Here is a 27,625-nt window from a genome sequence, read left to right on the forward strand (position 1 = left end):
CTCACAATCACGGACGTTCCCTTTAATATCTGTTCAATAAGCTTTGGGGTTTTTTTCCCTTCATATTCTATTTTAGCCACTTATGGAAGTACAGGATGTCCTTTTAAAAAAGAATGAAACATTTCTCAGGAAGGAAACAACACTAGGATAGAATAAAGGCCCTCTCTCCATTAACTTCCCCACACCTCTATTTTGCTGTGGGAACCTGAAGATATCTCTGCTGCACTAGGGATTAAATGGATATTCATATGCTGCATTATGAGAAAACTAATACTGATTGTTTAACTGTCAAACTCAATGACTCAGCTGACTGCTGGAAGCACTCATTCTATCCAACACAGTGCCCACATGCAAGAAGTTGGAACAAATCCAGTAATTATGCAAGACATTATGGTCGATGGTTGGGGATAGATAAATATTTAAAACCATTGCTTCCTTTTTAAGTTCATAACAAGGAATGGGAAAATGGATTCAGAAAACAGAGGATGATGTTTATGTTGTTCATTGATCACTATGGCCTGGTAAATGATGAATAAACATGAGAGATTAGGAGCTTTCATTAAGCATTGTCTCATATTCTGTCTTTAAAATATCACGTTCATATAAATTCAGTAATTTAACATATTTCAAATTCGTTGTGAATCCCTCTCGAATTAAATAATCAGAGAAAAATATTAATATATGATTATGATTTGTGTTAAATGTAATTTAGGAAAATAATGCTTGCAAACTGAGGGCAGCCTGGAAGAGGCTGCTCTCACCTGAGGAAAGAAATTAATCATCACAACATAAAGGTCACCCAGAAAAACTTTGGATTGATTTGCTGTGACCCATCTTTCCTAAAAATTATTTCATTCAATATCTGTAAGCGCTTATCCAATTCAGGGTCGTGGTGGGTCCAGAGCCTACCTGGAATCATTGGGTGCAAGGCGGGAATACACCCTTCACAGGGCAACACACACAGTCACACATTCACTCACACACTCACACCTACGGACACTTTTGAGTCGCCAATCCACCGGCAACATGTGTTTTTGGACTGTGGGAGGAAACCAGAGCACCCGGAGGAAACCCACACAGACACAGGGAGAACACACCACACTCCTCACAGACAGTCACCCGGAGGACACCCATGCAGACACAGGGAGAACACACCACACTCCTCACAGACAGTCACCCGGAGGAAACCCACGCGGAGACGGGGAGAACACACCACACTCCTCACAGACAGTCACCTGGAGCGGGAATTGAACCCACAACCTCCAGGCCCCTGGAGCTGTATGACTGCGACACTACCGTGTCGCTGCACAACCGTGCCGCCCCATTCCTAAAAATGACAACTGATAATTATATAACTGCTATCCATCTCTCTGGAATTAATGATTTCATAATTAACAACATGTTAATAACATGTTAACATGATAAAATGCATGTTTGTAGTTTGTCCATGTGAATAATCCATACATATTTCTAGGATTTTGTTTTGCCATAATCCACTGTGCTGCATGGCTGTGTTCACCATGTGGATGTTTCTTGTTTTTAGAGAAATTAGGTAACAGTCTGGTGTGTGCAAACCAGAACCAGACAAGGTTCAGCCTGCTCTCTCCTGATTGGCTAAAAACAAGGTGCAATTAGCATGCTTAACATGAGCAAGTTCTTCATGACAATGACAACATTTGAACTAACGGTCCCGTTTAAAACAGCCATTGTGTGGTTAATTTAGACTCATGTCCAGCTGCTCCAGAGCATACTGTTGTGTTTCATGAATCCTTGTAGTGACTACAAACGTGAAGTGAACACAACTGAACATCGACTTGAGCAACGAAGGCACATCTTCCTGTCTCTAAGTAGCAAAAATTCCCTGATTACATGGAGTGTCTATCCCTGCTGAAACGAGAATTTGCAAGCGTGTCGTTTGATCTCGCGACGTTTCAGCGGGGAGGGGCGTGTCAGATTCCAGACGACAGAGAGGGAGAGAGAGAGAGAGAGAGAGAGGCGCAAAGTGTGAGAAAGGAAGGGGGGGGGCAAAGGGTAAGAGAGAAAAGACAGAGAGAGAGAGAGAGAGAGAGAGAGAGAGAAAAGGGAGAGAGAGAGAGAGAGGGGCGCTGAGGTGAGTATGTAAACATTATTAATCTGTCAGATTTTCAAAGTCGCTGTATAATAAAGTCGCCTGTGAGTCTCCCTGCGGTTACAGGGTCGTTGTATTCGGTCGAAAGTTCACTTCTCCGGTGTGTTGTCAACTTTGTGGCTAAGTTCGATTAACGTTAGCTTCGTCCGAACAAGTCTCTGCCTACGAAGAGCTAACATTAGGTAGCACGCTAAGCTAAACGGTAGCTAACGTTAGCTCATTCCCAGCGCTTACACACTTAGTGACATGCGAGAAAAATCTCAGTAACGGCTGGCGTAGTTTGTTTTTAGCGTGGTCGCTTTTATGAGTCTTTTAACGTCAACTTTTAAGACACATAAGATGGTGTAACTTTGTTGGAACGGGGTTTCTCCCTTTCTGAAGCCCCGCGCACTTTTTTATGGGATGAAGCTTAAAAGTTGGTTTTCTTCGAATTTTTTAGTTCCACCTTAAAAGGGGCAGTTAGTAAATGTAACATGCAGTTAGTAAATGTAATTACAGCACCGTTTAAGGTCGAACTGAAAGTTCCAGTAACTTTGAAACGCTCATTAAGGCCTGAAACGATTAATCGTTTTTATTTGCAGAGATTTGAGTTTAAAGACGTGAAACATTTCAGTCCAGTTTATTCTTATTCCACATTCTTCAACGTTGTTGTAACTTGTTAATGAGTAATTTAACCTCCGACTTAAAACCCAGAGCTAAACAGGGTGAGGTTATTACACCGTTAATGTGATGAACTTGGTTATTATGCTTGTCTATGATCACTGACAAACTTCAAGCCCCAGTACAAAGAGAGCTGAATACACCTTCACTCCTGCTGAACTGAAATATACCACAAGACATGATGAATAAAAATCTGTTTTATGCTTTTTGTAACAGTGGCTCTGCTGCTACTTTCTCAAAACAACATGAGTGCTGTGATGTGGTATTTATGCTATAATCACCCACCCCGTAGTAAACAATCTGGGATAAAACTTACATTTTCCAAACTCTTATTGGTGATGAAGCCACACAACAGAGTTTGAAATCTGCCCCTTCAACCAATAGCCATTAGGCTTAAGTAATATTTTATTTTGGCCCAGCCCCAGAGCTACAAAACATCTTCCCACATTGCTGAGAGGTGGGTGCACCTGAAAATACATATCAGAAATAAAGCTGGGTATCTAAAGATAAGCTCAATTTAAGCAGCAGTGATTTTGGGGTAGAAAGTAGGTTGTGCATATTATACAGGTAAATTAGACACCAAAATGTTAAGTGACTTGAGAATTACACATATAATACCAGTGTTAATCTGTGTAATGTGTTTGCACCAATATTAAAATAAATAGTTACTACATTTAGTTACTGCTTCTTAGTTTTCAGTACATTAAGCTGCAAAGAACATTGTGTTCAGAAAATCGTACAGTGGTGTAATGTATCATGAGAGGAATATCTGTATATCTATATATGTTTATAAGTTTGTGTGGGTTTTTTAACTTTTTCTGTGGAAAATGTCCAAATGCAAGTTAAATAGTCTAATAATAAAGCATTTCTGTCGGTTCAACTCTTTGGGCATGATCCTAGCAGTCGTTTGGATGTGCTGTTTGTTTGTCTTTATACTTTATAGGCGAGCGTATGATATATAATAGCAGACCACAGTTTGAGCTACAAAGTGAATATAATCAATAGAATTTGTAAACAAAAATGTAATTTTTATTGAGAGTAGAAATATTTAGATTAAATTATATTGACATTCTAGGTACTTCTTGATCATTCATCCATCCTTTGCTGCTCACACTGAAGTTTTTGACCATGTGCTTGGTTCTTGTATCCATCGGACAAGAGTTTTGAATGTGGCTGCACTTCAGCGTAAGAAGAGAGACAGATAAAATAGCATAAATGCAAGTGAAACCTTTCTTGTCATTTGAGCTGTTAAAAGTCCTCCCACGTATCTCCTCGCCTGTCATCACCTTCTAAGCTATATGTCTGAGGAACAGATTCTGAAATGCAAATAGGGGTCATTGTGTCTTGTCTGCAGTTGAATTTGAATTGCTGGAATCATTTTGAAGTAAATCTTTATCCATGCAGAGGTACATTTCCTTCTCGGAGGAAACACATTTGCCACTGTTACAGAAATTGCATTGATTAGCTAAGAAGGCCTACTTTTCAGTCTTGTTTGCACTGTCATTAAACAAGTGGGTTCTGCTGGTTTACAGCATGTGAAATGAAGTGTTGAAACAAGGAAGTTTATGGGGCAGTTTGTGGTCTTTCACATAGTGAAGACTTGTTTGTTTCTTATGACACCTTCTGTTCATCGCCTGTGTTTTCACCCATGTGTTACTGCATGATGTGATGATCTGGAATCTGACTTCATTGTTTGCTGTTTGTTTAAGTTATTTACACCTTTTCAAATGTTGTAGTAATGTGCATTATAGGCCTACAGGTGTTCTTAGCTGAAGTTTCACTGGTATAACATTGTAGTTACACTGCTAGAAAACAACTTGAGTCAATGATCCATTTTATAAATAGTTCAGGACCAGATTGTTTCCAGTTTCATGGCAGAATGCGACCCTGGGTTCAGCATTGCTCTGTATTGTCTACTGGCTTGGCCTGGGTTTAACTTTGGGCACACCGGAGCTATGCAGACATGCATATAACGTTTCATTTGTTCCATATACTAAAGCTCAGGTTGAGTAAGGTTTTCATAAATCCATATTGGTCTTACAGAAAAGATTTTTTTCATGGCGGTAAGTTCAGGCCACTGCATGGTGTCCATGTTGGTTACTATATCTGTTCCACTTGATACATTAGTAACAAGGCTGTTGTTATTTTTATTACTCTACTTATAATAAACAAATAAAAAAGTCCAAAAGTGTGGGAATTGATTTAAGCAAGCAATAACATGCCATACCTAGCTTTTCAAATATTCTATAGTACTTAATTTAATTAATATAATCATTTAATTAAAACACACAAAATACTGACAGAAGTGCATTGTGCAATGGAGATGCTTCCTGAAATATGTGAATTGTAATCAGGGTTTATTTTTGTTTTTGCTTTGTTTTATTTTATTAAATTTTTTATTAATCAAGTTATAATCACAGTTCTGCTGTTTGCTAAATGCTTTCCACAACCATTCATTACACACACATACACACACGCTCCACATGCTCTCCCTACTCCACTTTCTCGCTCACTTTTTTGTGGGGTCTCCCCTACCCTCTGGCAACTCAAGCTCCAGATTCCTCATTCTTGGCTGCAGTAGGAGCTATTAATACAGTTTGTTTAGTCAGTTTCCTAGCAGGCGGCATCAAACAGTGCACGCCCGGGTCTGATTATAGCTGGCCGCCCTACCGTCCACCTGCTGAGTCGGAGAAATCCTAGTTAACAGCAGGATGCTGCCTGGTTCTGGTCGACCCAACAGAACATAGTGGGACCGGCTTGGTGATCAATGCATGTCATCACTTTTGTGTAAGCTACTCAATTAATTGTAACAACATGGTTTCAGACCCATTGTTAATCCAGTCTGCCTCCGGGAATTCTCATACCTGTGCTTATTGTAGGTGTTGCTTTGAAACCAGTTAGGTTTTTATTTACAATTTATTTAAAACAAGTATATTATATACATGTTTAAATGTAACAAACATTTTTGATCTCTCAGTTTGAAGAATACAGGATAAATTGCTGACATCTCGCTGTACTCTGTATTGTGGTTGACATATTTTTGGGGGTGATATGAGATTTTGTGAGGGAGCTTTTAGCAAAAAGAAAATTACAATTTTAATTTCAGTGAAAATCATTCAACTTTAGATCCCCGAAGCTGAGATGTTTGGACTGTATAACACTAAACTTCCAAAGCTTAAAACCAAATAGCTCTTACTAATTCCCAGTGTCAAAATGTTAATGACAGACACAAACACAGCTGTTCAATTTAACTCAATAGCACAGCTGAAATGAATGGGTCGTCTTTAGAGGTGTAAATTGAACTTCAGTCCTAAATGTTTTGACTTAATTGTCCAAATCTCCAGCTTGTTTATCTTGAGGTTCATGCCATTGCTAAGGAAATGTTGTTTGATTCTTGAAGCCTTGTGATATGAGTTTGTTGGCTAGTCTCTTGCAAACAGACTTCTTATACTTTTTAAAATGTCAACATAAAATCACAATATTCCAAGGATATTTGTGATGCATGATGGATATCAATGTTTATTTCTCTGGCATTAAACAGATCGAAATGCCCAGTGACGGGGGCATTAAGATGTCACTTTTTTATTGACTTATATTTACATTTATTTAGTTTTCCTCCTGTTCTTTCTTAGGTAGTTAATGGTTTGGCACCCTTGGCCAAATATATATATAAAAAACATAACACCCTCACTTTATTTATTATTTTAATACACCATCTTCCAATTTTCTTATTCTTATGAAGTTACAATACCATTTTTATTGGTGCTGTTGGTGTTTATAGGCTCTGAAATTGCTATTATTGGTCATAACATGCGGTTGTACTTTCTTCCAGAAGTACTGAAAATTACAGCGATATACTCAGAAAAGCTTATGGCAAAACAATTTATCATAATAATGGAAAGTCATTGTCATTTGGATGGATTGCTCTGCAGAACCAGTTGTAAAATCAATCGTTTAAAGCATATAGTACAGTGCACTTCTGTAGAACTAACCACTGTTTAACTGATCTTTTTTTACGGTGGTAATTTGTTAACATGAGGAGTGTTGTCAGTTTTTGTCCCCAGCTTGGAGCTTTCTTGGATGAGCACTTCACCCTGGGTATAATGAGTGGGTGGTGTTGCTCATTTTGTAAATGAACTTCTCGCACATCTCTGTCCAAATTGGTTGTGTGGATTGCGTCCATCTTGAAAGCTCTGGCACCAAACTGTTGGCTTGCTTGTTGAGCTTGTGAGGTCTGCTAGGAATCAAACTGTTTGGCTCACATTGTCACTTTGATCTCAGCTGGAAGGAAAGTGCCTTTCAGGGGCAAACAAAATGCAGTTATTTTTTTTTTTTTATGGAAAACAGAACCTGGCATCCTTAACGTGGCTGGTAATTTAGACTTGGACAGCACACCACACAGCAGAAGCTGTCACTGAACATATGAAATTACGGTCAAAAATCATTACCGCAGGCGAAGGTGTTTAGAGAAAGTTGTGAAAGTTTGCATACATGGAAATTAATTGTTTGCTGTCTCTTTTGATATTTACATTGCTATGGGAAAAGGCTGAGGGTATGTGGAATATGTCTGCATAGTTAGTTGACCAAGCTTCTTCTTCCCTATAGTAAAGAAGAGGCTAGATTGTAAAGAAGGACCAAAAGGGAAACACATAACTTTAGGATACCTGAAGACAACAGAATGGTATGCAGGGATCTACATGGCGAGAGAGGGGTAGTATTTAATTTATCAGTAATTATCAATGAGGGTGAACCAATATTTGGACTTTTGAATTATTTTGGAATGTTTATAATTATATTCATGTGGGAAAAGGCTGATTATCTCACATTACGATTGTTGAGGTGCAATCTTTTATCGACGCAGTGAGCACACCTGCTTTAGGAGATGCTGAAAGCTACTGCTCTGTAAGGTCTGTATCTTAGGAAACCAAGTCTTTGTGTTTGTACACAGCCCTACACTCTCAGAAAAAAGGGACGGTAGAGGTATATTATTGGTCACTAAATGTACTAACAGTGTAAATGTACTTTCAAGGGTACAACAGTGTTTAAAAGTCCAGTTGTGTTCCCTAAAGGTACATTAAAGTCACTTCTTCAGAAGGAGAGGTGAATATTTCTAAGTTTTCAATATAGAACTGTGTCAAATAAAAATATAATATAAATCCTGGAGATTCAATGGGGCGTATGAAATCAACAGAACTTTAAAATCTACAGTTATAATACATTAATGTACAATTATGACCCTTAAATAAAGGTACCTTGAGGGTACCACCACAGTGACATATTTTTTTGACAGTGTAGACCTAGTCCACCCAGTCAGGAACATGGGAAGAGCAGGAGATAGTTGAACTACACTTATTTTGGAGCACAGGTTCATTGAAATGGAGTCCGTTTTACTGCAAAGGTCTGCCTTAAGTGACTCCATCGTAGCTTGTCGAAGCGGAGCACTGGCAGCGCATTGAGCAATGAGGCTTTAGATTGTCGAGGCTTTGCAGCCAGGCTTCAGACCTTCGGTTGAGATTAGACGATTTTATGAAAAAGACTGCTTAGATCCAGACCATGTCTAAGGAATAGGTGCTTACAAGAATGATTCACTAAGCAAATTAAAAATTAATTTAAGCCACATTCGGTCAGAGCCACAGAGAAAACTCTCTATGTTCTCCACACGTCACAGTGCTCCTCATGAAGGAGGGGTGGCAGAGAAAGAGAAGTGTGTGACATGGACTTATTTTTGTTGTTTTATACAAAAATTTGAATTGTGCCATGTTTTTTGGTTCACAAATACTTGTTTATGGATTTGGGTGGTGGTGATTCTTAAGAAACAGGTGAGAAGTGTGTTTTTGTGTGTGTGTTTCAAATGTCAACAGTCCTTCAACAGCTATTCTCCAGAGTCTTATAGGTTGCCTTTTAAGATAAATGCAACATGGTTTGAAAAACATAACAAAACTCTAATTAAATTTACCATTAAAAGAGTAACATATTGTCAGATGATTCATGCACAGCAGCTGCTGAAGCATAGGTTTGGTACTGCACTATTTTTTTGGGGGTGGAAATTGTGTAACACTCACCAGACGTCATCCTGAGCTTGTGGGGTATCGTCAAATATTAATGCTCTCTTCGCCCACTTTCCTGTATTCAAATTTAATGAACATGTTATTTGTCTGAAATTCCAAAACTCTGCATGCATGTTTAAGGAGTGTGAGGTGGAAGGAGGTGAACTAAAGTGAAGAGGAACTAAAGGGGAGGGGCACCTGAAAGTAAGCTTAGCATCCAGTATTTCATTGCAGCTAAATAGCACTTTCTTTAGGGCTGTGTGAAATTACTTAGTTAAACTTGATTGCTTGGTGAAAATAAGGGCTTTGATGTGAAGCAGTGAATAAGAAGAAAGAAGAAGTGTTACTTTATTAATCCCCTTGGGGAAATTGAGTCTCTGCATTTAACCCAATCGTGGTTGTGAACACTACCCCCAACACACACACACACACACACACTAGTGAGCAAATTAGGGCCTGTGAACACACACAGACACATCCGGAGTAGCACGCTGCCAGTAGTAGTGCTTGGAGATCAGTGGGCCATTAGGTGCCTTAAGCAATTGATTCTGAAGGAGGAGAAAGCACTCTTCTCCACCCTGCCCTATTTTTTTCTGATGGTCCTGGAGATTGAACCGGTGACCTTCCAGTTGCAAGCCCACCTCTATAACCTTAAGGCCACCTCTAACATTTCGACTGGAGAAATTCCTGAAAGTGAGTGCTCGATGAGGTGCTCTTTTTCTAAATATCCTTTTATCTAAGTATCTCAATCATATTAGTCTTGTGGGAATTGACCATTTCATTCATTTTTCAGTGCATTTCAGAAAATATTCCAGAGATGTTTTACTGGTAAAAAGAATCCCAGGTTTTATTAATCCTCTGCAAATGTGTGTAAATATTCCATTGTAACCTAGGCTAGGGTAAAGGAGTTTTTCTAGGGCTTCTTAGTAATGGCGGCACTGGAGAATGCATATTTGATGCAATATATGGTATAGAATTAGATGTGTTGTTCAAGACTGTGGTTAACCTCAGGTGTTGAATGAGGCACCAAGCTCAAGTCCACAACACAACTTGAAGGATCACTCAGAGGGGTGAAACATGGTAGGTTTTGTGAACTATGGCAGCAGGGTACCACCACAGTGACAATTTTTCTGACAGTGTACATGGCAAGTTGAGACAACAGTCTGTAGCCAAGTTTCCATTTTAAAGTTTAATCCTCAGTTTGTAAATATATTTTACTTGATTTGCTCATGTGTGGGTCTTTGAACATAGCTCAGTATAATAGCTTAGTAAGAGTGCCTGGAAACTCTGTGTGGAAACTGTGGGCACGTAGCTCATGTTGCTTGTTAGCCTAAAAGGAGAAGGAGGGCTTTTGGGAATGGGCAGTCAATGCACATGCAAGTCATTCTCTCAGCTCATTGTAGAAATGTCTGTCCAAGATTAGCATTACTATGCTGTTCATTTTGCATTTTATCACATACTCTCATTACATTATGCACTTTTCCTATTGACATCCCTTGTTATTGATGGATTCTTTACTGGGATCTGTTCAGTCGTATTGTTCCAGCTCTTTATTAACATTATTTTTTTGTTGTTGTTGTCGTCTGTTGAAGACATAACACCACATTTTCTAGTAAACGATTGCTGCTTGAGTTCCATACAGACAAGACAGTCAAAGAGAGCATGTTGTTGATATCTGATCGTCATAAAAACAAACATATTACTTTGCAATAGTCTTATTTAAGCTCACAACTGCATGTCAACAAATTTGACACATTTGACTAATGAAAGACTTTATGTAATTCTGTTTTTGTTAATGCACCTGAATGTGTGCATATTGATATTGAGGGTGGTGATGCAAAGAAGTTAAGTTAATTTAATCAGGGTGGAAAATCAGTTGTGGTTTCTAACCTGTGAAGTTTTGTGTGGCTACCACTATATAGTCCGGTCTGGAAATGTTAAGCTGTATTTTTTTGTTTAGTTTTATTCCTCCACTAGCTGTAATCGATCAATAAAGACATTAAGTGCAATGCTGGAAATTTGAGGGAAATATTGCATGAAAGAGCAGGTGTCAATCACACACATATAGACAATTTTGTGCACACATCAATTAAATTTCTTCCTGTAAACAGTGTGTATTCTTGAATGTATTTCTTGAAGATACATGTTTATGAATGTAAATAACAGAAATTGCAAACATGGTCCATATTGTGTCCATATTTCCCTGTGACACAGGATTCTGCACCTGTTACATCTACATTAATGATACATTTGAGTTTTACAGTTAACCAACCTTGATCAACCTTGCAGCAAGTTCCATGAATAAAATAATTTGCAGCCAGAGCATGTTTGGTCTGTTAATCAAGGTTGGCTCTTCTAAATGTAAGCTATAATCTTATCTATTGGGTTTGAACTTAATCTTAGCTTTACGTGTCCTGTGTTATAACCTGTCTGGATAAAGGTAGATCATATCTGAGCACCAGGTTGTTTATGGTTTCTGAGAGATACTCCATATAATTGTGGAGCTGAATGTAGATTTTTCAGATCAGCATTTTGATTGTGTGACATGGGTTTTTAGTGGCTTAATTTGTGTAAAGGTTCCCTGATAAGAGACACAAACAGGCCCTGCTTAAAATATGAAAGCTTTAATATAATTTCAACTTTTGCAACTTGAAAAATGGTACTTTTTCAGATTGTGCTTTTATTCTTAATCCCCATTAATCTGTTTGCCTTAGACTGGTGTGTGATTATAAAAATGTGGGATGTTTGTGTTGGGAGAGGGAGGGTTAAACAGTGTGAGAAACAGAGGTGGGACCACAGCAGAAAGGGTGGAGAGACACAGATGGAAAAAAAAGAGAGAGGGATGGCATGCTTTGTGCAAATCCTGGCTACCATCTCATCTGTAAACTGTTCCTCATTGGCTAGCTAGATGCCCCCAGTGTGAAGGAAGTATCACTAGGGAAGCTTCTACTTGCTGTGTGTGTGTGTGTGTAAATGTGTGTGTGTGTATGTTTTCTTCTCTGCTTGTGATATTTTTAAACACTCTTCCTGCACTGACTAAGCCTACTACCAGAGCATCATCTCTTTTTTATTGGGAACAACTGGGGGGCTTTCTGAGGCTTTGTGAAAGAGCTGCACTATCATCAACACTTCAACAATGTTCTCCTCTTCTCCTCTTCCACAGTTTCATTGCAAGCTATTTGCAAAAATGGGGGACGACAAACCTTTTGTGTGCAACGCTCCTGGCTGTGGGCAGGTAAGTCTGCTGTCCATCTCCACCTATCTTAGGTTTCAGGTGCATGTATTTGTATTCTCACCTACTTGTCCAGAGGCCCTACTCCTCTGGCTGTTGTAGTGTGAAAATTTGTATACTTTCTATGGAATACATGATCAATGAAGACTAATATATCAACAAAGGAAACATTTTTAATGTAGTTATCATTCTTTAATGCTCTGTATAGTTTAAGGTATATGAGGCATAAAACCTAAGTAGCGAGAGTTTGTGTTGTTGTTGTTAATTGTTATTAAAGTTTTTGTCTGCTGGCAGAAATTTATTAGCTTTTATTAAAGCTGTTTTAAGAGAAGAGTATGGACAAGACTATTTAAGGATTGTAAGGCATTGTTAGCATAGATTGCAGTATTCAGAATACATGAGTCTATTAACTTTGTGTAATTTAAATCATTTTATTGTTATATTTACTATTGTGATATGAATTGTATCTGTTGTGGCATCTTTATTGGCCATAATGTGTCACCAATGTTTGTTATTCAAGCCAGACTTTACATATTGTTGCATCCCTATGTTGTTCTAAGTTTTCTGAGCCCCCACTGTGATACTGCACAGAGCCATGTGGCCGCACAGCAACTCTGGCAGGAGCTTTAGCCACAGGCAGAGTCGCTCTGCCACTTTTGCACCACTCTGTAAGCACTCCCTTGTCACATTGCAGGCCAGAGCCATACTGATGGAGCTGATAGCATTCCTTTGAAACAGTACTAGCATCTGCAATTCACTAGCTGGGCAGCTGAGTAATGGAGGTTTGGTTGGTTTTCTGAATACCATTCACTTGAATCACTTGAAAGTGTATGTGCAGGAGCACCGCTATGGTCTGTAATTTACACACAAACAGTAATATGCTTGGGATGAGGAAGAGAGCCTCATGACAGCGTGTACAGCTATGAGGGCACTGAAAACTGAAAGCGGAAGTGACTAAGACAAGCCATCACACTTGGTGAGATGAGAATGTAGTTCAGTTTGAGGTTCTGATTTGAATATTCTGTTAACACAATTAGTTCAAAAGCAACATGTAAAAGAAATAAAGGCACCATTCCACTTGATGAAGTGTTTAACTACACCAAGTGATGCTAAACATCACTGTGATCACATAAGCATGGTTGGGGGGTGCTTTTGTGACTATGTAAAACAATGCAGGTGTGACAATTTAGGGGCATAACCCAAGTGTGACCTTGAACTAGGCATATTTTATGATGGTAAGAAGTTGAGCTATTGGGCTTTTCTTTAAGGTCGGCCTGTATGTGTTGCATCATGTATGTTCCCAGGGCTGTGAGATGTTTTTGTTCAGGCATGTCTCAGCAAAACAAGAGTGGACCGATTTCTTACATTACATTACATTAGAAATAGCAACATGTTATCCAATTACGTTTACGATTATAATATTTTCCTATAGTAAGTGCTTCTAGTAAGTGTGCATGACACTCCTGTACGTATTAGCATGCCTACTCCACCTACTCAACCTTTGAATCATAAAAGGCACTAATGATTTGGTGGGGGGTGGGGTCCACCATGTCTGTTTAATGAACTAGCTTAGATCTTGTCAGTATTACGACTATAACATCTGTTCAGTCCTGGCATTAAAAACACACTGTTTTCAATTAAAGGTGCATAAAGCTTCGTTTTGCCAGTTTTCTTTTTATCTCTTCATTATGCTCACACTAACCTCGAGAAAGCAACCACAAACGTTGTTGTGCAACAGAGTTCTGTAGTTACAGCTGAGAACAGTTGGTAGTTAAAGTTATTATTAAGATTAAGAGAGATTTGGCTGCTTTGATGCTGACACTAAAAGGAAGCATATTTCAGATTTTAGATAATTATACTGTTTGTGGTATTTTTTTAAATACCTTTTAATTTGGTATTAATAATATATTGGCTGCAGTACTAGTTGTCTTCCTTTGACTAGCTGACCAGCAACCAACCAGTAATAGTAACAGAATACCAGCCTGTTTATAACCCATTTGTTCCGTTTCCCCAAACTCATGTTACCCATTTCTTAGAAATCGACAAACTCTTCAAATTAGGTTTCATGTTATAAAAGGGGAAGTTGATAGAATGTCTGCTGCTGGGTAAGTGGGGCATATAATTTTTCTTGAGCTGTACTTTGTTACTTGTACCTACATAGTACACTCTGCTGCAACCTTGGTGTCAGTGAAGAAGGCCATGAGCCATGCAGTTGTTGTATTGGTGATGCTGGTACATCTAAAAATAAGCTCCTGACACTTGACTGTGTTTCCACTTCGTTCTTTCACGGCTGGACTGTAACTGTGACACGGTGCCAGAAATAGTCTGAAGAAGACTGCAAAGGCCCGATCCTGATGAATCCTCCTACAGCACTGCCTGAGTCACCAAAAGGCATGAAACCCACGCTAAGAGAGATGCAGACAGACAGACGTAGGCAAAGGCTTAGCTGGAAATACTGAAGGTTCCATCTTGACACTTGGCAGTGTGGAGAACCAAGCCACTTGGCTGCTCATTGCTTCCCTTCATGAACTGCATGGCTTATTGTTTTCCTTGCTCTAATGCACCTGATTCAGTGCTTTAGCTAATTGTATAGACCTTGTGGAACTGGACAGAATAAACACAGGCTAATATAATAAGAAATAAGGCATGTTCATTAAACTGTTCATAATCCTGGCCAAAAAGACAACAACAACAAAACGTTAGAATGACTTAAATACTTTGATTTTCCAAAGCATGCCCTAACAAACCAAAAATAAAATGTAGAATAATGTGAGTGGTAGGAAAACACTGCTCCAGGGCAGTTATACAATGTTCTGAACACAGAGGAACACACTGCATTTCATCTGACTAAAATGTGATGAATCCGTTGTGCTGACATTAGCCTTTTGGGAGTAGTGTACTAGGCGGATGATAGAATCTTTTAAATAATAAACAAGTAAAATGAAACTTTTACGTGTGAAACCATGAAAACCTACTTGGTTTTCATGCTTCATTTGTGAGTTGTCATCAAAAACTTAATCTGCTCTTTCACATTGTCCTGTGCACAATGGCATGTAATCTGAAGGGCACTTGGATGGAAGACAGAGTGGTGAACTCCTTCAGCAAGCCAGGTTTTCTCCATTCAATACAATAGCTTTGTTTAGTTAAAGTGGTTGGGCAGAGAACTAACATTGTGAACTGAACTGCACTGCACCCTCAACAGTTCACATATCTGTCATCTAGGTTGTTATTAACTCCTCCACGTGGCGTACACTTTTGTTATAAACTAACATAGTGTGACAATACCATGCAAAGGCAGCATCCATGCAATCGCTCTTGAAGAATCCTTTAGAATGCTAAGTTCACTGGTTCACTTGCTGTAAAGGTACTACGCCGAGGGCTGTAAGTTGAGCCTGAAGCAGAGTTCTGAGACGCAGTTCGCTTTACAGTAAAGAGCCTTTGTTGTTCAGTGGGCACTGACACATTATACATGCGTTATATTTTCAGTGATGCAGGCCTTCGGTGTGGAATGGATTCAGTGAAAGCTGATCACTCTGTAAGGAGACGTTCTTGGCCCACATAGTTATAGTGTCCAAGACAAATCCTCTCTCGTACACTCCCTGTTATTGGTTTCATAATCCCCCTCGCTTTTCCTCTTCACTTACCATTACCAGGTTATGTCATTTCATCTCTTTTTGTCTGTTTATGTAGAGGTTCACCAATGAGGATCACCTTGCTGTCCACAAGCACAAGCACGAGATGACACTTAAATTTGGACCTGCGAGGACTGACTCAGTCATCATTGCAGGTACTTTTCTGCTGAACATATTCATCTTGAAAAGATTTCCAAGCTCTGACCCACACATTCCTTTCGGGAAACTTGTGTATTTTCATTGCCTCCGTGCATTGGGAAATTCAAATGTTCATTTAATTTGTTCTGTTTCATGCAATACATAAAGCTTGAGGTCATATCTCAAGCTCAGCTAATTTACTGGAATAATAAATGTAACAGTTCAGTGCAAATTTAAATATCAGATCATTCTTTTAATTCCAGCTTTCAAACTACACTCTGTTTATTAACTTATATTGATTAATTGCTCTATTTTTGTATTTGTTTATGGTTGCGTTTAAGTTTATGTATTAAAAATTGAAACCAAAGAACATGATTATCTGTTTTATCATGTAACATCTGTTTCAGTGATGTAAATGTCTGTGGAGGATGTTTAGAATGGTCAGCAACAGTGAATCAGCTTGGCAATTTCATGAGTTGCATAATAATCTTGGTTGTCTTTGCTTTGCAGCTGAAGGGTGAATTTTATTTGTATGCTTCCCTGAAGTAATGAAACCCGTTTTTCTCTCGCCTTTCCAGACCAGACGCCGACTCCCACTCGTTTCCTGAAGAACTGTGAAGAAGTGGGCCTCTTCAACGAGCTGGCCATGCCCTTTGAGCAGGAGTTCCGCAAGGCCCAGGAAGATGATGACAAGAGGGCCAAAAACCCTGTGAGCAGTGGGACTGGGTGGAGGGGTTCAGTCACTCAGACAGAGCTGTTCCAAGCATGAGCAACTCTGCAGCCTGTGGCCAAAATGGGGGGATTTATGGGCTGCGGACTGCTATCTGCTTCCATGTCTCACACTGTCTCGCCTCTCCCTTCCCCCTCTTCTGCTATCAATCTCTCTTTCCCTATCTCTCTCTCTCTCTCTCTCTCTCTTCTCCTGCAGTTGCCTGCCCCTGGCTCTTCAGCTCTGGATATGACCCTGCAGACACCCTCAGATATGGTCAGAGTGAAGGAGGAGGAGCCTGTAGAAGTGGACTCATCCCCTCCTGCTAGTCCAGACTCCATCTCCAGCAAATCAGACAGCAATAAAGATCTCTCATTTAGGAGGAAGGTATAATGCAAAACTTTGCAGTTTGCAGTATATTAACACGTTTTGATTACAGTTAAATACATTTTTTTTAAAGATTTAAAGTATATTAAAACAGGGCTTTTCAGCCTGTGGGTGCAGTGGTCTGGGAGAGGAATGAAGTTATGAGTTTTTAAACTCGAAACACTCACCAAATAAATATAATGCTGTGGTGTTCTTGTCCTGATGGTGCTTGGTTAATTTTTCACCCACTAGACTCTGGCCAAAAAAATGTGGCTACTGCCTTTAATTGGAAGAACTCTTAAGTTAGGATGAGTGGATGCAGTGGAAAATGTTAACTGTTGTTGATTGGCGTAGTGGAATGTGAATGACAGTGAAAATCAAGTATCTGACTGGCAAATGAAAATGCAACAACACTGTTGCTCCAGCCTGGGGCATGTATAACTATGCCCTCTGTTGTGAAGCCCACCGCTTAAAAACTGGGCCGGTGGCTTGCAAATTTAAAGAAATAGGTCTAAAAAAATAAGATAAATTGGTTGAAGCAAGTGTCAGAAATGGCTGCGTTATTTCAGATGTATCCACAAGCAAGTCAAGAGTGTTACTCAAACACAGAGTTCTCAGTTATTTTTATGTGAGTTGTCTGTGTAAAGGGGTGTATGTTATATGTCATGTGTGTTGCAGTGAAAACACCATGGTTCTAATAATGACACAGTGCTATGGAGGGCCTCTGAGCTGTGGCTCGAGCAATGAGCATGACATTAGAAACCGATGCACAGGACTTATACTGTGGGTTAGTGAAGCATAAAAGCAATAACAGTGTTTTTCTGCCCAGACGGACGGGGCTCAACTGGGCACGCAGGCTTTAATAACCTGAGTTTTGTAAATGGAATAGAAACTCTGCTTGTTTTTAATCATGTTTATTTCATTGTATTAAAAGGGAAGAAGTTGGGGGCACACATACACACACATTCACGTGTCCAGAAAGGTTGAAAACATCTGTCAAAGTTAACACATTTAAAGTCACAGTTAGTTTTTGAAAGTCCTTTGGCCTAAACTGTATGTATTGCAAAAGCAAATATATTAATAAAAAATATAAGAAATACAGGTTACTGTTCAACAATTAAAGGCATGTATGCAAAAATGTTTAGATAATTTTTGTTTTGCTAAAGCAGAAGCAAAAACATTGCAGTAGCTTGGCTGGGGCTGTGTCAGTTTTTGGTCCATGTTGTGTGCTCACTGAGCTGCAGATAGCAGGGCCATAAATACGCGTTCACAGTGAAGTGTCAAATTTGGATTATATTGTTAGTGCTAGAACTATTAGACTTGAGTAATGACAGACTGAGAGAGTAGAACAGAACGAATGTGTGTTGGTTGTCATAGGACATTTTTTGGAGCCAAGACTAGTTTGGAGGACTATCAAACTGATACTCTGATGTGTGTAAGATTTGTTTTTGTTTTTTCTTTCATTCAAAGGATTCTCCTCCAAGGCCAGCAGTGAGTTCAGCTCCTATCCCCACCATCGTACGGCCAGGCTCTCTTCCACTGCACCTGGGCTACGATGCTGTGCAGCCCACCATGCCTTCACCTACATCAGTCATCACACAGGCCCCACCATCCAACCGCACCCTCGGGTAAGGTCCCATGACCATTGCCTAATTATTGAGGCATTTAAAAAGTGGGGTTCGTTATTTGTAAGTAAGAAAATGTTTTTGTAATTTCAAAAAATTTCTTCTCACATTCCAGCGGCTGCCAATATATCATGCTCAGAGGAAAATAATCCTCTCTCCTTGGCTTCCCCATGCTAGGGGAAAAAAAACACACAAATGTTTTGGACCACCCAGCATTCAGTTATGACAAGCATGCATATCTGCTTCTCTTGTCAGTCATGTTTTTCATCTACTGTATATTGAGGGACCTGTATCATTGCTTTCTAGCTAACGAGTTCTCATCCAGGGTGACAGCTGTGCATATCAATTACATAAAGGAGAAGAAAATATGGGTGTACAGCTTTCTCTGTCCAAAAATCAAGTGAGGAGAACTAAAAAGGATGTGACCAGTCGAGTCCTGAGCCAAGAGTAACATAAAAAGAGCCTACTTGACTTTTTGCTGCTGAAAAGTTTGAAGTTTGATGTAAACCTTGCAATACAGTCTATAATAAATGTGAATACACCCCTCTTTAATGTCATTGTTGTTTGGACTAGCTTAGCCAGGTGAAGTTTTTTTTACCTTCTTTTATTATTGTCTTGTTGAAATATTCCTTTCCTATCAAGAAAAGTAGGATTTCATGTTTTTATGTAGTATTTTGCTCTACACCCCTACACTTGCTGTACTTATGCACCCCCATATTAACTTCCTTCTTCATGTTTCACTGTTGGTTAAACATTCTGGACCCCATATGTCCCAAACAAGTTTATTTTTGTTTCTTCTGACCAGAGAATGCACCTCCTCTATTCAAAGGTGTCTTTTCATCTTTTTTCGCAAACCTCAGTCTTACAGTCTGGGCACTCGTCGAGAAGCCAGTTTCTCATGCCAAGTTATGTGCTAAGCTGAAAGCCTTGGACAATCTGTTTTTCAGCACAAGTTTGATTGTGTAAATGGCAAACAATGCACTTTGTCATCTTTTGAAGCTCGACACTACAATGTTTCTGTGCTTCTTCCAATACATCCGGATGAACACAGCAACTGTGATTCTGACTTGGTAACTAAGTTTTACAGTCTTCTTTCTCAGTTTGTCAGACAATTCTTTCCAGCACATCGTGGATCAAACAGAACCTACATGTTTTTGGGATGAGGCTTTATAGGGAACAGTGACGGGAGGGGCTCTGTTTGTTTGGCTGTGGTGTTTCAAAACAACAAGCTTCAGCTAAATTTGTCTAAAATCAGCGACCCCACCTTTGAATCAGCTTGCTACAGGATGCCTGCTATGACACATTTTACCGTTGGTGTGATTGTGTTTATTTCCTTGTTTTATGAATGTCGGTTTTCAGGGGTTCTGTCATGTGATACTACAATTTCATTCACACGTGTAACTTATACTAAACCACTCTTATGTAGCCTGATTCTGACTAATGATCCTGTTTTCCGTTTCACAATAAATGATGCATTGTGAACTTAAACTGAGCAGTCCATAGAGTCATTGACTCATCACTATTGTGGTATTGGGGGCAGAGAGGAGGTTTAATACTCTGTTATTAGGTTGGATAATAGAAGAAAATACAAACATCTGCTTTGGGTATAGAAGGAAATTTCTGACATAAAGTGTGTGTGTGTGATTTAGCTCACCTGACTAGAGTCAGATAGGGAGTTTCTGCCTTTGCATATTAAATGTGCATATTATGTTGATATTAAAGACAATGATTTGAAATGAATAAAGTTCCTGTACATTATTTTATTACCAAAGAGTGGTTGCATGTTTTTGTTTAAATTCCTGTCATTTTTTTGTTCGTTTGTTTTTCAGTATGCTCTTTGTGTCTCTTTCTTTATCAGAGGCTAGTAGACCACTTTACCTATGTGTGTCTCCTTTTTTATGAAGGTCTCCCACAGGTCCATACCCAATGATGATGCTTCCTAATGGCCAAGCGGTTCCTGTGCTCCCAGGACCAGTGCAGATGCCGTCCGTAATATCGGTAAGCACAAATTAACCTTTTGTCCCTTGGTTGGAGTAATAATAATAATACCTGTATAATACCTGTAGGTATTAGAATTTAATGTCTTGTATACATGGTCTGTCCTGGGTAATTCTTTCTAGCTGGCCAGGCCGATGTGTATGGTGCCCAACATTCCAGGTATCCCAGGTCCTCCACTAGGAGGGAGCGGCAGTGGATCCTCATCCCCGTCTGGTTATAACCCCCACTCTGAGGCCAAGATGGTGAGGAAACCACATGTTGTCTTCAGTCCATCCCAGACTCTTTGTCAAATGGTCTGTGAGGCAAGCAAACATGCTCTGAAATTTTTAGTCCAGCCATGAGAGGGTCTCACATGGGTGACACTTTTCACAACAAACAGGCAAGCACTGACTGACACTGTTTGCTTGAATTTGAAAAGTGCAGCCTTGATTTCTTGCTTCAGGGTCCAGTATGCTTTCCTGATTTAGTGAAACCAAATCCAAATTCGTACGAAAATGTACCTAAAAAATAAGATATACTTTACCATCTCCCTTCACTGATTGAATTGACTGTTTAAGGAAATTACACATGTAGACTCAGCTGTGGACGTCTGTTAATGAAGTCAGATTAAGGAATGAAGTTACAGTGTGTCCTAAAGCTCTGACATATTTGTGTTGTTTTTTTTTTTTTTTAAGCGTCTGAAGGCAGCATTATCTCAGCAGACCTCGGCAACTCAGGGCTGTATTGGTGTGGCAATGGGCTCCAGTGCGATGGTGCCGCAGAGGATGGAGCAGAGCCAGCTACTCGTGCAGCAGCCTGATGCCCCATCCCCTGCACAGCCACAGGTCCATAGATATTATATATATAATATATATATGAAGTCACCTGTATAGTGATCAGTGTAGATATTTAGAAACTTCAAAGCTAAACATCACAATAACCAGTTTAGTAATGCAAAGACTTGCATTATATCATTGGAACCAAGCCTGAACTATGTGTATATATGCATTTGTATAGCCCTACATTGCATTCCATAAGGATACACTTGCACTGTGACAGTTGCAAGGTACAGTAACAGTGGTTTAGTTATACACAACCTGTTAGTCCACAAGAGGGAGTGCTATACCAAGAAAGGTTTATGTTTAGTGTAGACAGTTTTAGTTGACTGCAGTGGTAGCTTTAGTTTTGTTGTTGTTGCATGTTCGGCTTATTGCAGGCATGGTGTTTTTCAATGTAGTTCTATTTGGCAGACTTTTCCAAGTGGTGGTTTGCTACAAGCGAGTAAGCTGAAGTACTTTGGGAGATTGGTGAAGTACGGTTATTTGGAGATATATAATTGCTCTGTGCCAATCAAAATGCAAATTTGGAACTAATTTTGGGATTTAGGTCGGATCTTGCATGCCATGGTTTAATCAGGAGTTAATTAGGAATCCTGCTGTGTCCAGGTTTCTCCAGCTCAGCCCACAGGCGGCCGGCGGCGGCGGACAGCAGACGACGACCCAGACGAAAGAAGGCAGCGCTTTTTGGAGCGCAACCGAGCAGCCGCCTCTCGCTGCAGGCAGAAACGCAAGCTGTGGGTCAATTCTCTGGAAAAGAAGGCTGAGGAGCTGACCTCCATGAATGTTTCCCTAACGGTGAGTTTGCCAAGCTTGTCTCTCTTACACGCTTCAGGCTCTCTTCTTCTTCACAATCCAAGACTCTGATGTAATGTGGAGGTTTATCTGACTCATCTAAGATGTCTGAAAGTTCAAAACAGTGCATGCTTTTTCAGAATATAAATGAGCAAGGAGTTGAATGAGTTGTTCATCTCTGTTATCGTGTGTCTTTGTGAGATTACTGACAGGTTCATGCTTTTTTCTGTGTGTGTCTGTGTGTCAGAATGAGGTGTCTCTCTTACGAAATGAAGTTGCTCATTTGAAGCAGCTGCTGTTGGCCCATAAGGACTGTCCTGTCACCACTCTACAGAAGAAGGCTGCGTACCTGGGTGAGTCAGACCTTGAGAGGAGGTCTGTAAGTCATAAATCACATGTGTGGGTGTAGTTGCATACAGACATTTTTAACAGTGTGCCTGTGCTATTGAGCATTTGTGAACCAGGGTTGTTCTTATAATTGTTTTTTACTACTACGACATTGTACACGTGCTGATACATCATTGAAACACTTCATAAGTTTGGAATTCATGTTTTTATGTACAAATGTATGCTTGTTTCTATTTGAATTGATCTGTAGATGATTTTTAATTTTTGATGATTGTGATGAAAAACGGGGCCATTTTAATCATTTTGATTTGTGATATTTGCCTGAGCTCATTGTGATGTTAGTGTCTTTTAAAGTGGGAAACTGTGCTGTTTAGTTAATAAAACAGATTTAATGTTATAGATAAACCTTATCACTTAAACAGGTTAAAGGCCAGAGCATACTGACTCAACAAACACCAACAAATTCAAATGTTCAATGTATATGTAGTACCTGTATGTAACTGCAGGGAGATTCTTGAATGTTCTTTCTCATTTCTCATAGTTTACAACCAGGTGTGAAAGTAGTGGTACGGTCGGTGGACCTTTTCGTTAATTAGTTTTTAATTACTAACTAGATAGAAAAACAGAGAATGACCCATTTCCCTATTTTGAACGATATAAATTTCACTGATTTAAGGAAAACAAACCGTTTTCTACAACATAATGAAACTTAGAACAACTCATTCATTCATTCATTATCTGTAAGCGCTTATCCAGTTCAGGGTCGCGGTGGGTCCAGAGCCTACCTGGAATCATTGGGCGCAAGGCGGGAATACAGCCTGGAGGGGGCGCCAGTCCTTCACAGGACATCACAGACACAGACACACACACACATTCACTCACACCTACGGACACTTTTGAGTCGCCACTCCACCTACCTACGTGTGTTTTTGGACTGTGGGAGGAAACCCACGCAGACACAGGGAGAACACACCACAGTCATCCGGAGGAAACGCACGCAGACACAGGGAGAACACACCACACTCCTCACCCGGTCACACCAACCGGATGAATACACTTGACCCATTTCACGATTTAATTAGAAACATGGTCAAGGATGGTGCAACATATGCTGAGATTTTAATACATGATGAAATCAAAATATATCAGATTCTAATATTCCCTGTATTTGTGTATATTGATGCATTGGAGGAAAAGAAAAAAAAATAAAATCTACATTCTCTGGTACTGTTGATAATATACAAAATAAGAAAATGGGTCGTTCTCCGCATTTCTGTTGCAGGATTAGAAATGAAAAACCAATTAACGAAAGGTACACGGACCTAGTACACTACTGCACTGGTTACTTTGCACCAGGGAGGTCATGAATTCTTAAAAAAAAAAAAGCCACAAATTGAAAAAGAAGCTGGCAGCGTTTATAAAGTTGGTGTGTGCTCTGGCCTTCATCTGGAAACGTGTTTAGAGTGTGATTTTCACTGAGTTGTGTCTGTTGTGGTGTTTTTCAGGAGAGGAGTCTATGAAGGAGGTTTCGGAGCCCACGGGTTCCCCCGCTCCTGTTATCCAGCACAGCTCTTTGGCCCCAAGTCCCTCTGCCTCCTCGGGGCCCAACGGCCTGAGTTCACGGGCAGCTGCAGAGGCAGTGGCCATGTCCGTGCTTGCTGGGATGGGCAACCAACGGAGCGAGAGTGGGGCTTCTCATGTCATCATGGCCACACAGCCACAGTCCTCAGCCAGATGATGAGCCTATAGCAGCCTCCAGGACTCACCCCTACCCCACACTGGGAGAGGAGCAGAGAAATGTCAGGAGTGAAGAACTGAGGGGAACAAAAACACAGCCTCTTTTTCTTGTTCTTCCTGGCCTCCTCTCATGCCATAATGCTCCGGCCTGGAGATCAGCTGATTTCTGGGATTAAACTTTTGACTTTTGGGAGAAAGCAAAAAAAAGCTTCCTGTTCACTATGCCATAGACTACAGGGGCTGGACTCCAATCCTCATCTATATCTTCACCCTCATTCGAAATCCCTACAAAGCCCAAAAACTCCCCCTCCTTCATCATCATTTGCCTTCCATCTCAAAGCTCCTCAAACATCGCTGGACTGCAGGACAGCAAAGCGCTTCAAGTCTGTCCAGCAACTCTACTTAGATAACACACACACATCATATCCACGGCTTACAATCCACAGAGCGAAATGGATGTCTTGTTTGTGGCCGTTGTTGAGGTGAAAAAACACTGCCACAGTGCACCTGGTTGTGTGCATGCCCACACAAGTTGTGCTCCACATTTTACTCACTAAAATGAGGCTATGTCTAGTGATTGACACCTCAGTCTTGCAATACTTTCATAAGTGCTTTGTCTGAGAGGAATGAAAATGTTTTTTTTTTCCTTCTTCAATAACCTTTCTGCCGAATCTCTAAATCTGGTCCCTAACATTTTAGAACAGTTCTCGTTTCATGGAGACCAAGAGAATGCCTCGCTCAAACTTCACATAGATCTGACCTCGTATTTACCCCTTTATAGTACGTTTTATATACCGAACGTCTGTAATCAGTGAGTGCATGTGCTTACGTATGTCCGTGTTTGTGAGCTAGACTGTGTGTGTGCAAGAATGTACATCCAGATATAGCAGTGTGTAAATTCAAAAGGACCGATACACTAACATTGGCATGCAAAACCATTTCTTTGCTATGTTACATGTACTTTTAGCTGCATCTTAACTATATTTGGTACTTTCTACAATGTACGCTGTACCAAGTCGACGTTTGATCATGTCTGTTTTTCCTCTCGTAGCCTTATGTGACAAATGGTCAAACCATAAATTGGAGCGTGGTCACTTTTTGTTATTAATTTTTAAAAAAGGGATGCACTGATATGGAATTGTGGGCGGATGCAGATTTATTTTATTTATAAAGATTTTGTTTATTTACATATCTGACAATATAAGTATAAAATATAGAAATTGGGACTAGTACATAAAGAAGACTTAGTCAAACCTCATCATCGGCCATTTAACAATATAATTCCAGTTTCCTTGTGCATCCCTAGTGCGTGTACTGCATTATGTTTAATCGTAATGCCACCACCACCATGTCTGACCATTGTTTTTGCCCTCTCACGTCCTTCATTATTAGCTCTGCTGTATGGATTTATTTGGAACTGAAGCTCTTTCTGTTTATCATTTTATTTGCATAGTTTTTTAAAATTCCCCTGCTGCTGTTTTTCTGAGCTACCACTTGGGATTATACTAAAAGCCATGTAAACTTTCCTCGGAAATCTTTGAATTCAAAACACCCCCCCACCCCCAACAAAACAAGACTGCCTCTTTACCCAAGTGTGCCCACTTTAAGCCAATTATGCAATGATCTGTTGAGGTTTAGGGCTGCAGTACTTTTTGTATGACTAATTCATACCCATTTCCTCCATACACATGTGCACAGCGGCAAAACTAATCCCATATTCACAGACGCATTTGAATCCACACCCTGCAGAGATGACTGATAAAAGAAACTAAAAAAAAAAAACAGTGGCTGCCTTAAGACTCACAGGAGTGCCTCTGATGCTTTAGCCGGGTTAATTAGGCCGGGTTAATTTTTCTGCCTGTTTCATTTGGGTTGCCCATCGAGGTCCAAGACTTCACTGGCTGAATGCCAAATATAGGAATCTATCAGGAAAAGTTCAAAGCTTTATGTTTGTTTGGAGAGGTGCGAGGAAACTCAATAACCAATGCCTTTTAAAAAGGGGTTCTCCACAGTGAGAGCAAAACAGAATTAGTTAGGGTTGTTTTTACTGCCACCTACACCCAGTACTGTGATACTACGTCGCAATAATGAGACTATACCCGATGATTCTCTTTGAATAGCTTGTTTTATGGTTTAATCTGGCAATAATCAAAGGATTAACCTGTTCATTATCCTGTACTCCTTGTCGATAATTGTGTCGCTCTGTCCTGAGTTTTCCTTGGCAGAGTGTAATGCTGCAAACATGAGTTATCAGTGCAAACTATAAGGGCATGTCTGAATGCACTAAAAATGTGATAAAGTTTTGTAACTTTTTTAATCCGTTGTTGTTTTAAAGCTGCTGGGATTGTCCTGATCACATCTGATAAGGATATGGGTTTGTATCTGGTTTTATTGTGCACTCATTTGTGTAGAAATCAGGGCTAAAGGACTGCTCAGCTACTCACACTCGACATATCTCACACCTATTGTCCCAGTGGTGACTGTAGAACTGTGTTTTCTTCTTGTGCTGGCACTGTATTCAGCCTGCGAAACCAGATAAACCAATGGCAATATTAAAAAGAGGAGACGAGGGAGAAGAATGTTGAGCTTTCGTATTTGCGATTATTATTGGCACTTTTTTCTAGATTTGTTCTTCATTTTGTGCAGCAAGGACTACACAAATACCTGTCATAATAAAGGCCTCTTTAACCCTTTTTTGTAATACTGAAATGTAGAACATTTTTAGACTTTTGTTAATTTAGACCTTTACTTGTTTGTCTCTGCTTTTTAACCATGTAATCTTTTTTATTTGTTTCTTCTTTTGGCAGATGTTTTATTTCCTTTTTCATGTTTGAAGACTAGTGCGAATGCCTTATGAGAGATTTGTGTTTTTACTTGTATGTGTATTTGTTTTCTTCCTCCCCTACTGACGCTGGCAACAAACTTCTTTGAAATTTGAAATACTGGACTTGCTCCGTAACTTCAATGTGATATGCCTTTAATTTATTAAGGAGTGAGTTAATGAGAGTTCATTTTAAATACAGTCCCTCTTGATATAATTAGTACAACACACAATGGTTAACGCGGTAATCTAGTTAGAGAAATAGAAACATTGAAACTAAGGGTTTCTTCAGCTTCTAATTCCTTTATGGGTAAGAACGCACTCCCGGTTGGACTGATGTATTTTTAGAATTTATTCTCTTCCTGTATATATGTGTACTATATAAATGTATTTACTTTTTCATGCATGTTGACGTGGAATAATACGAACACTTGCCGTGCTGCAGTTTTGATTAAAGAAAAAAGCAATTAAACATTGTTAAATTGATCACATGTATTTTCTGAATATTACCACAATGGCAAAAAAAGTGATGTAACTAATCACATTCAGGATGAACATGCTAACCATGTTTACA

General features: G+C 39.7%; 1 protein-coding gene across 2 annotated transcripts; it reads left to right on the plus strand.

The window, feature by feature from the left end:
- Window positions 1-2,057: 2,057 nt before the first annotated feature.
- atf7a (activating transcription factor 7a) lies at window positions 2,058-27,512 on the plus strand. 2 transcript variants are annotated; one of them, XM_066672182.1, is made up of 12 exons: window positions 2,058-2,110; window positions 11,999-12,070; window positions 15,758-15,854; window positions 16,416-16,546; window positions 16,766-16,933; window positions 18,383-18,540; window positions 20,442-20,535; window positions 20,658-20,777; window positions 21,210-21,359; window positions 21,960-22,148; window positions 22,393-22,498; window positions 23,999-27,512. In XM_066672182.1, the coding sequence occupies exons 2-12, from the start codon at window positions 12,023-12,025 to the stop codon at window positions 24,229-24,231; spliced, it is 1,494 nt and encodes a 497-aa protein (XP_066528279.1). In that variant the 5' UTR covers window positions 2,058-2,110; window positions 11,999-12,022; the 3' UTR covers window positions 24,232-27,512. The 2 variants fall into 2 exon arrangements, with proteins under 2 accessions (XP_066528279.1, XP_066528278.1); XM_066672181.1 differs by lacking the exon at window positions 2,058-2,110 and having other exon boundaries at window positions 11,925-12,070.
- The last annotated feature ends 113 nt before the right edge of the window (window positions 27,513-27,625 follow it).

The sequence above is a fragment of the Hoplias malabaricus genome, chromosome 5, assembly GCF_029633855.1.
Source record: "Hoplias malabaricus isolate fHopMal1 chromosome 5, fHopMal1.hap1, whole genome shotgun sequence".
Lineage (NCBI taxonomy): Eukaryota > Metazoa > Chordata > Actinopteri > Characiformes > Erythrinidae > Hoplias > Hoplias malabaricus.

Bases quoted from the DNA above. Each gene is read 5' to 3' on its own strand.
- atf7a (XM_066672181.1), top strand. From the start codon at position 11,972: ATGTTCTCCTCTTCTCCTCTTCCACAGTTTCATTGCAAGCTATTTGCA. The intron at 12,071-15,757 runs GTAAGTCTGCTG...CTGTTTATGTAG, and splicing joins ACGCTCCTGGCTGTGGGCAG to AGGTTCACCAATGAGGATCA. The intron at 16,547-16,765 runs GTGAGCAGTGGG...CTTCTCCTGCAG, and splicing joins ACAAGAGGGCCAAAAACCCT to TTGCCTGCCCCTGGCTCTTC.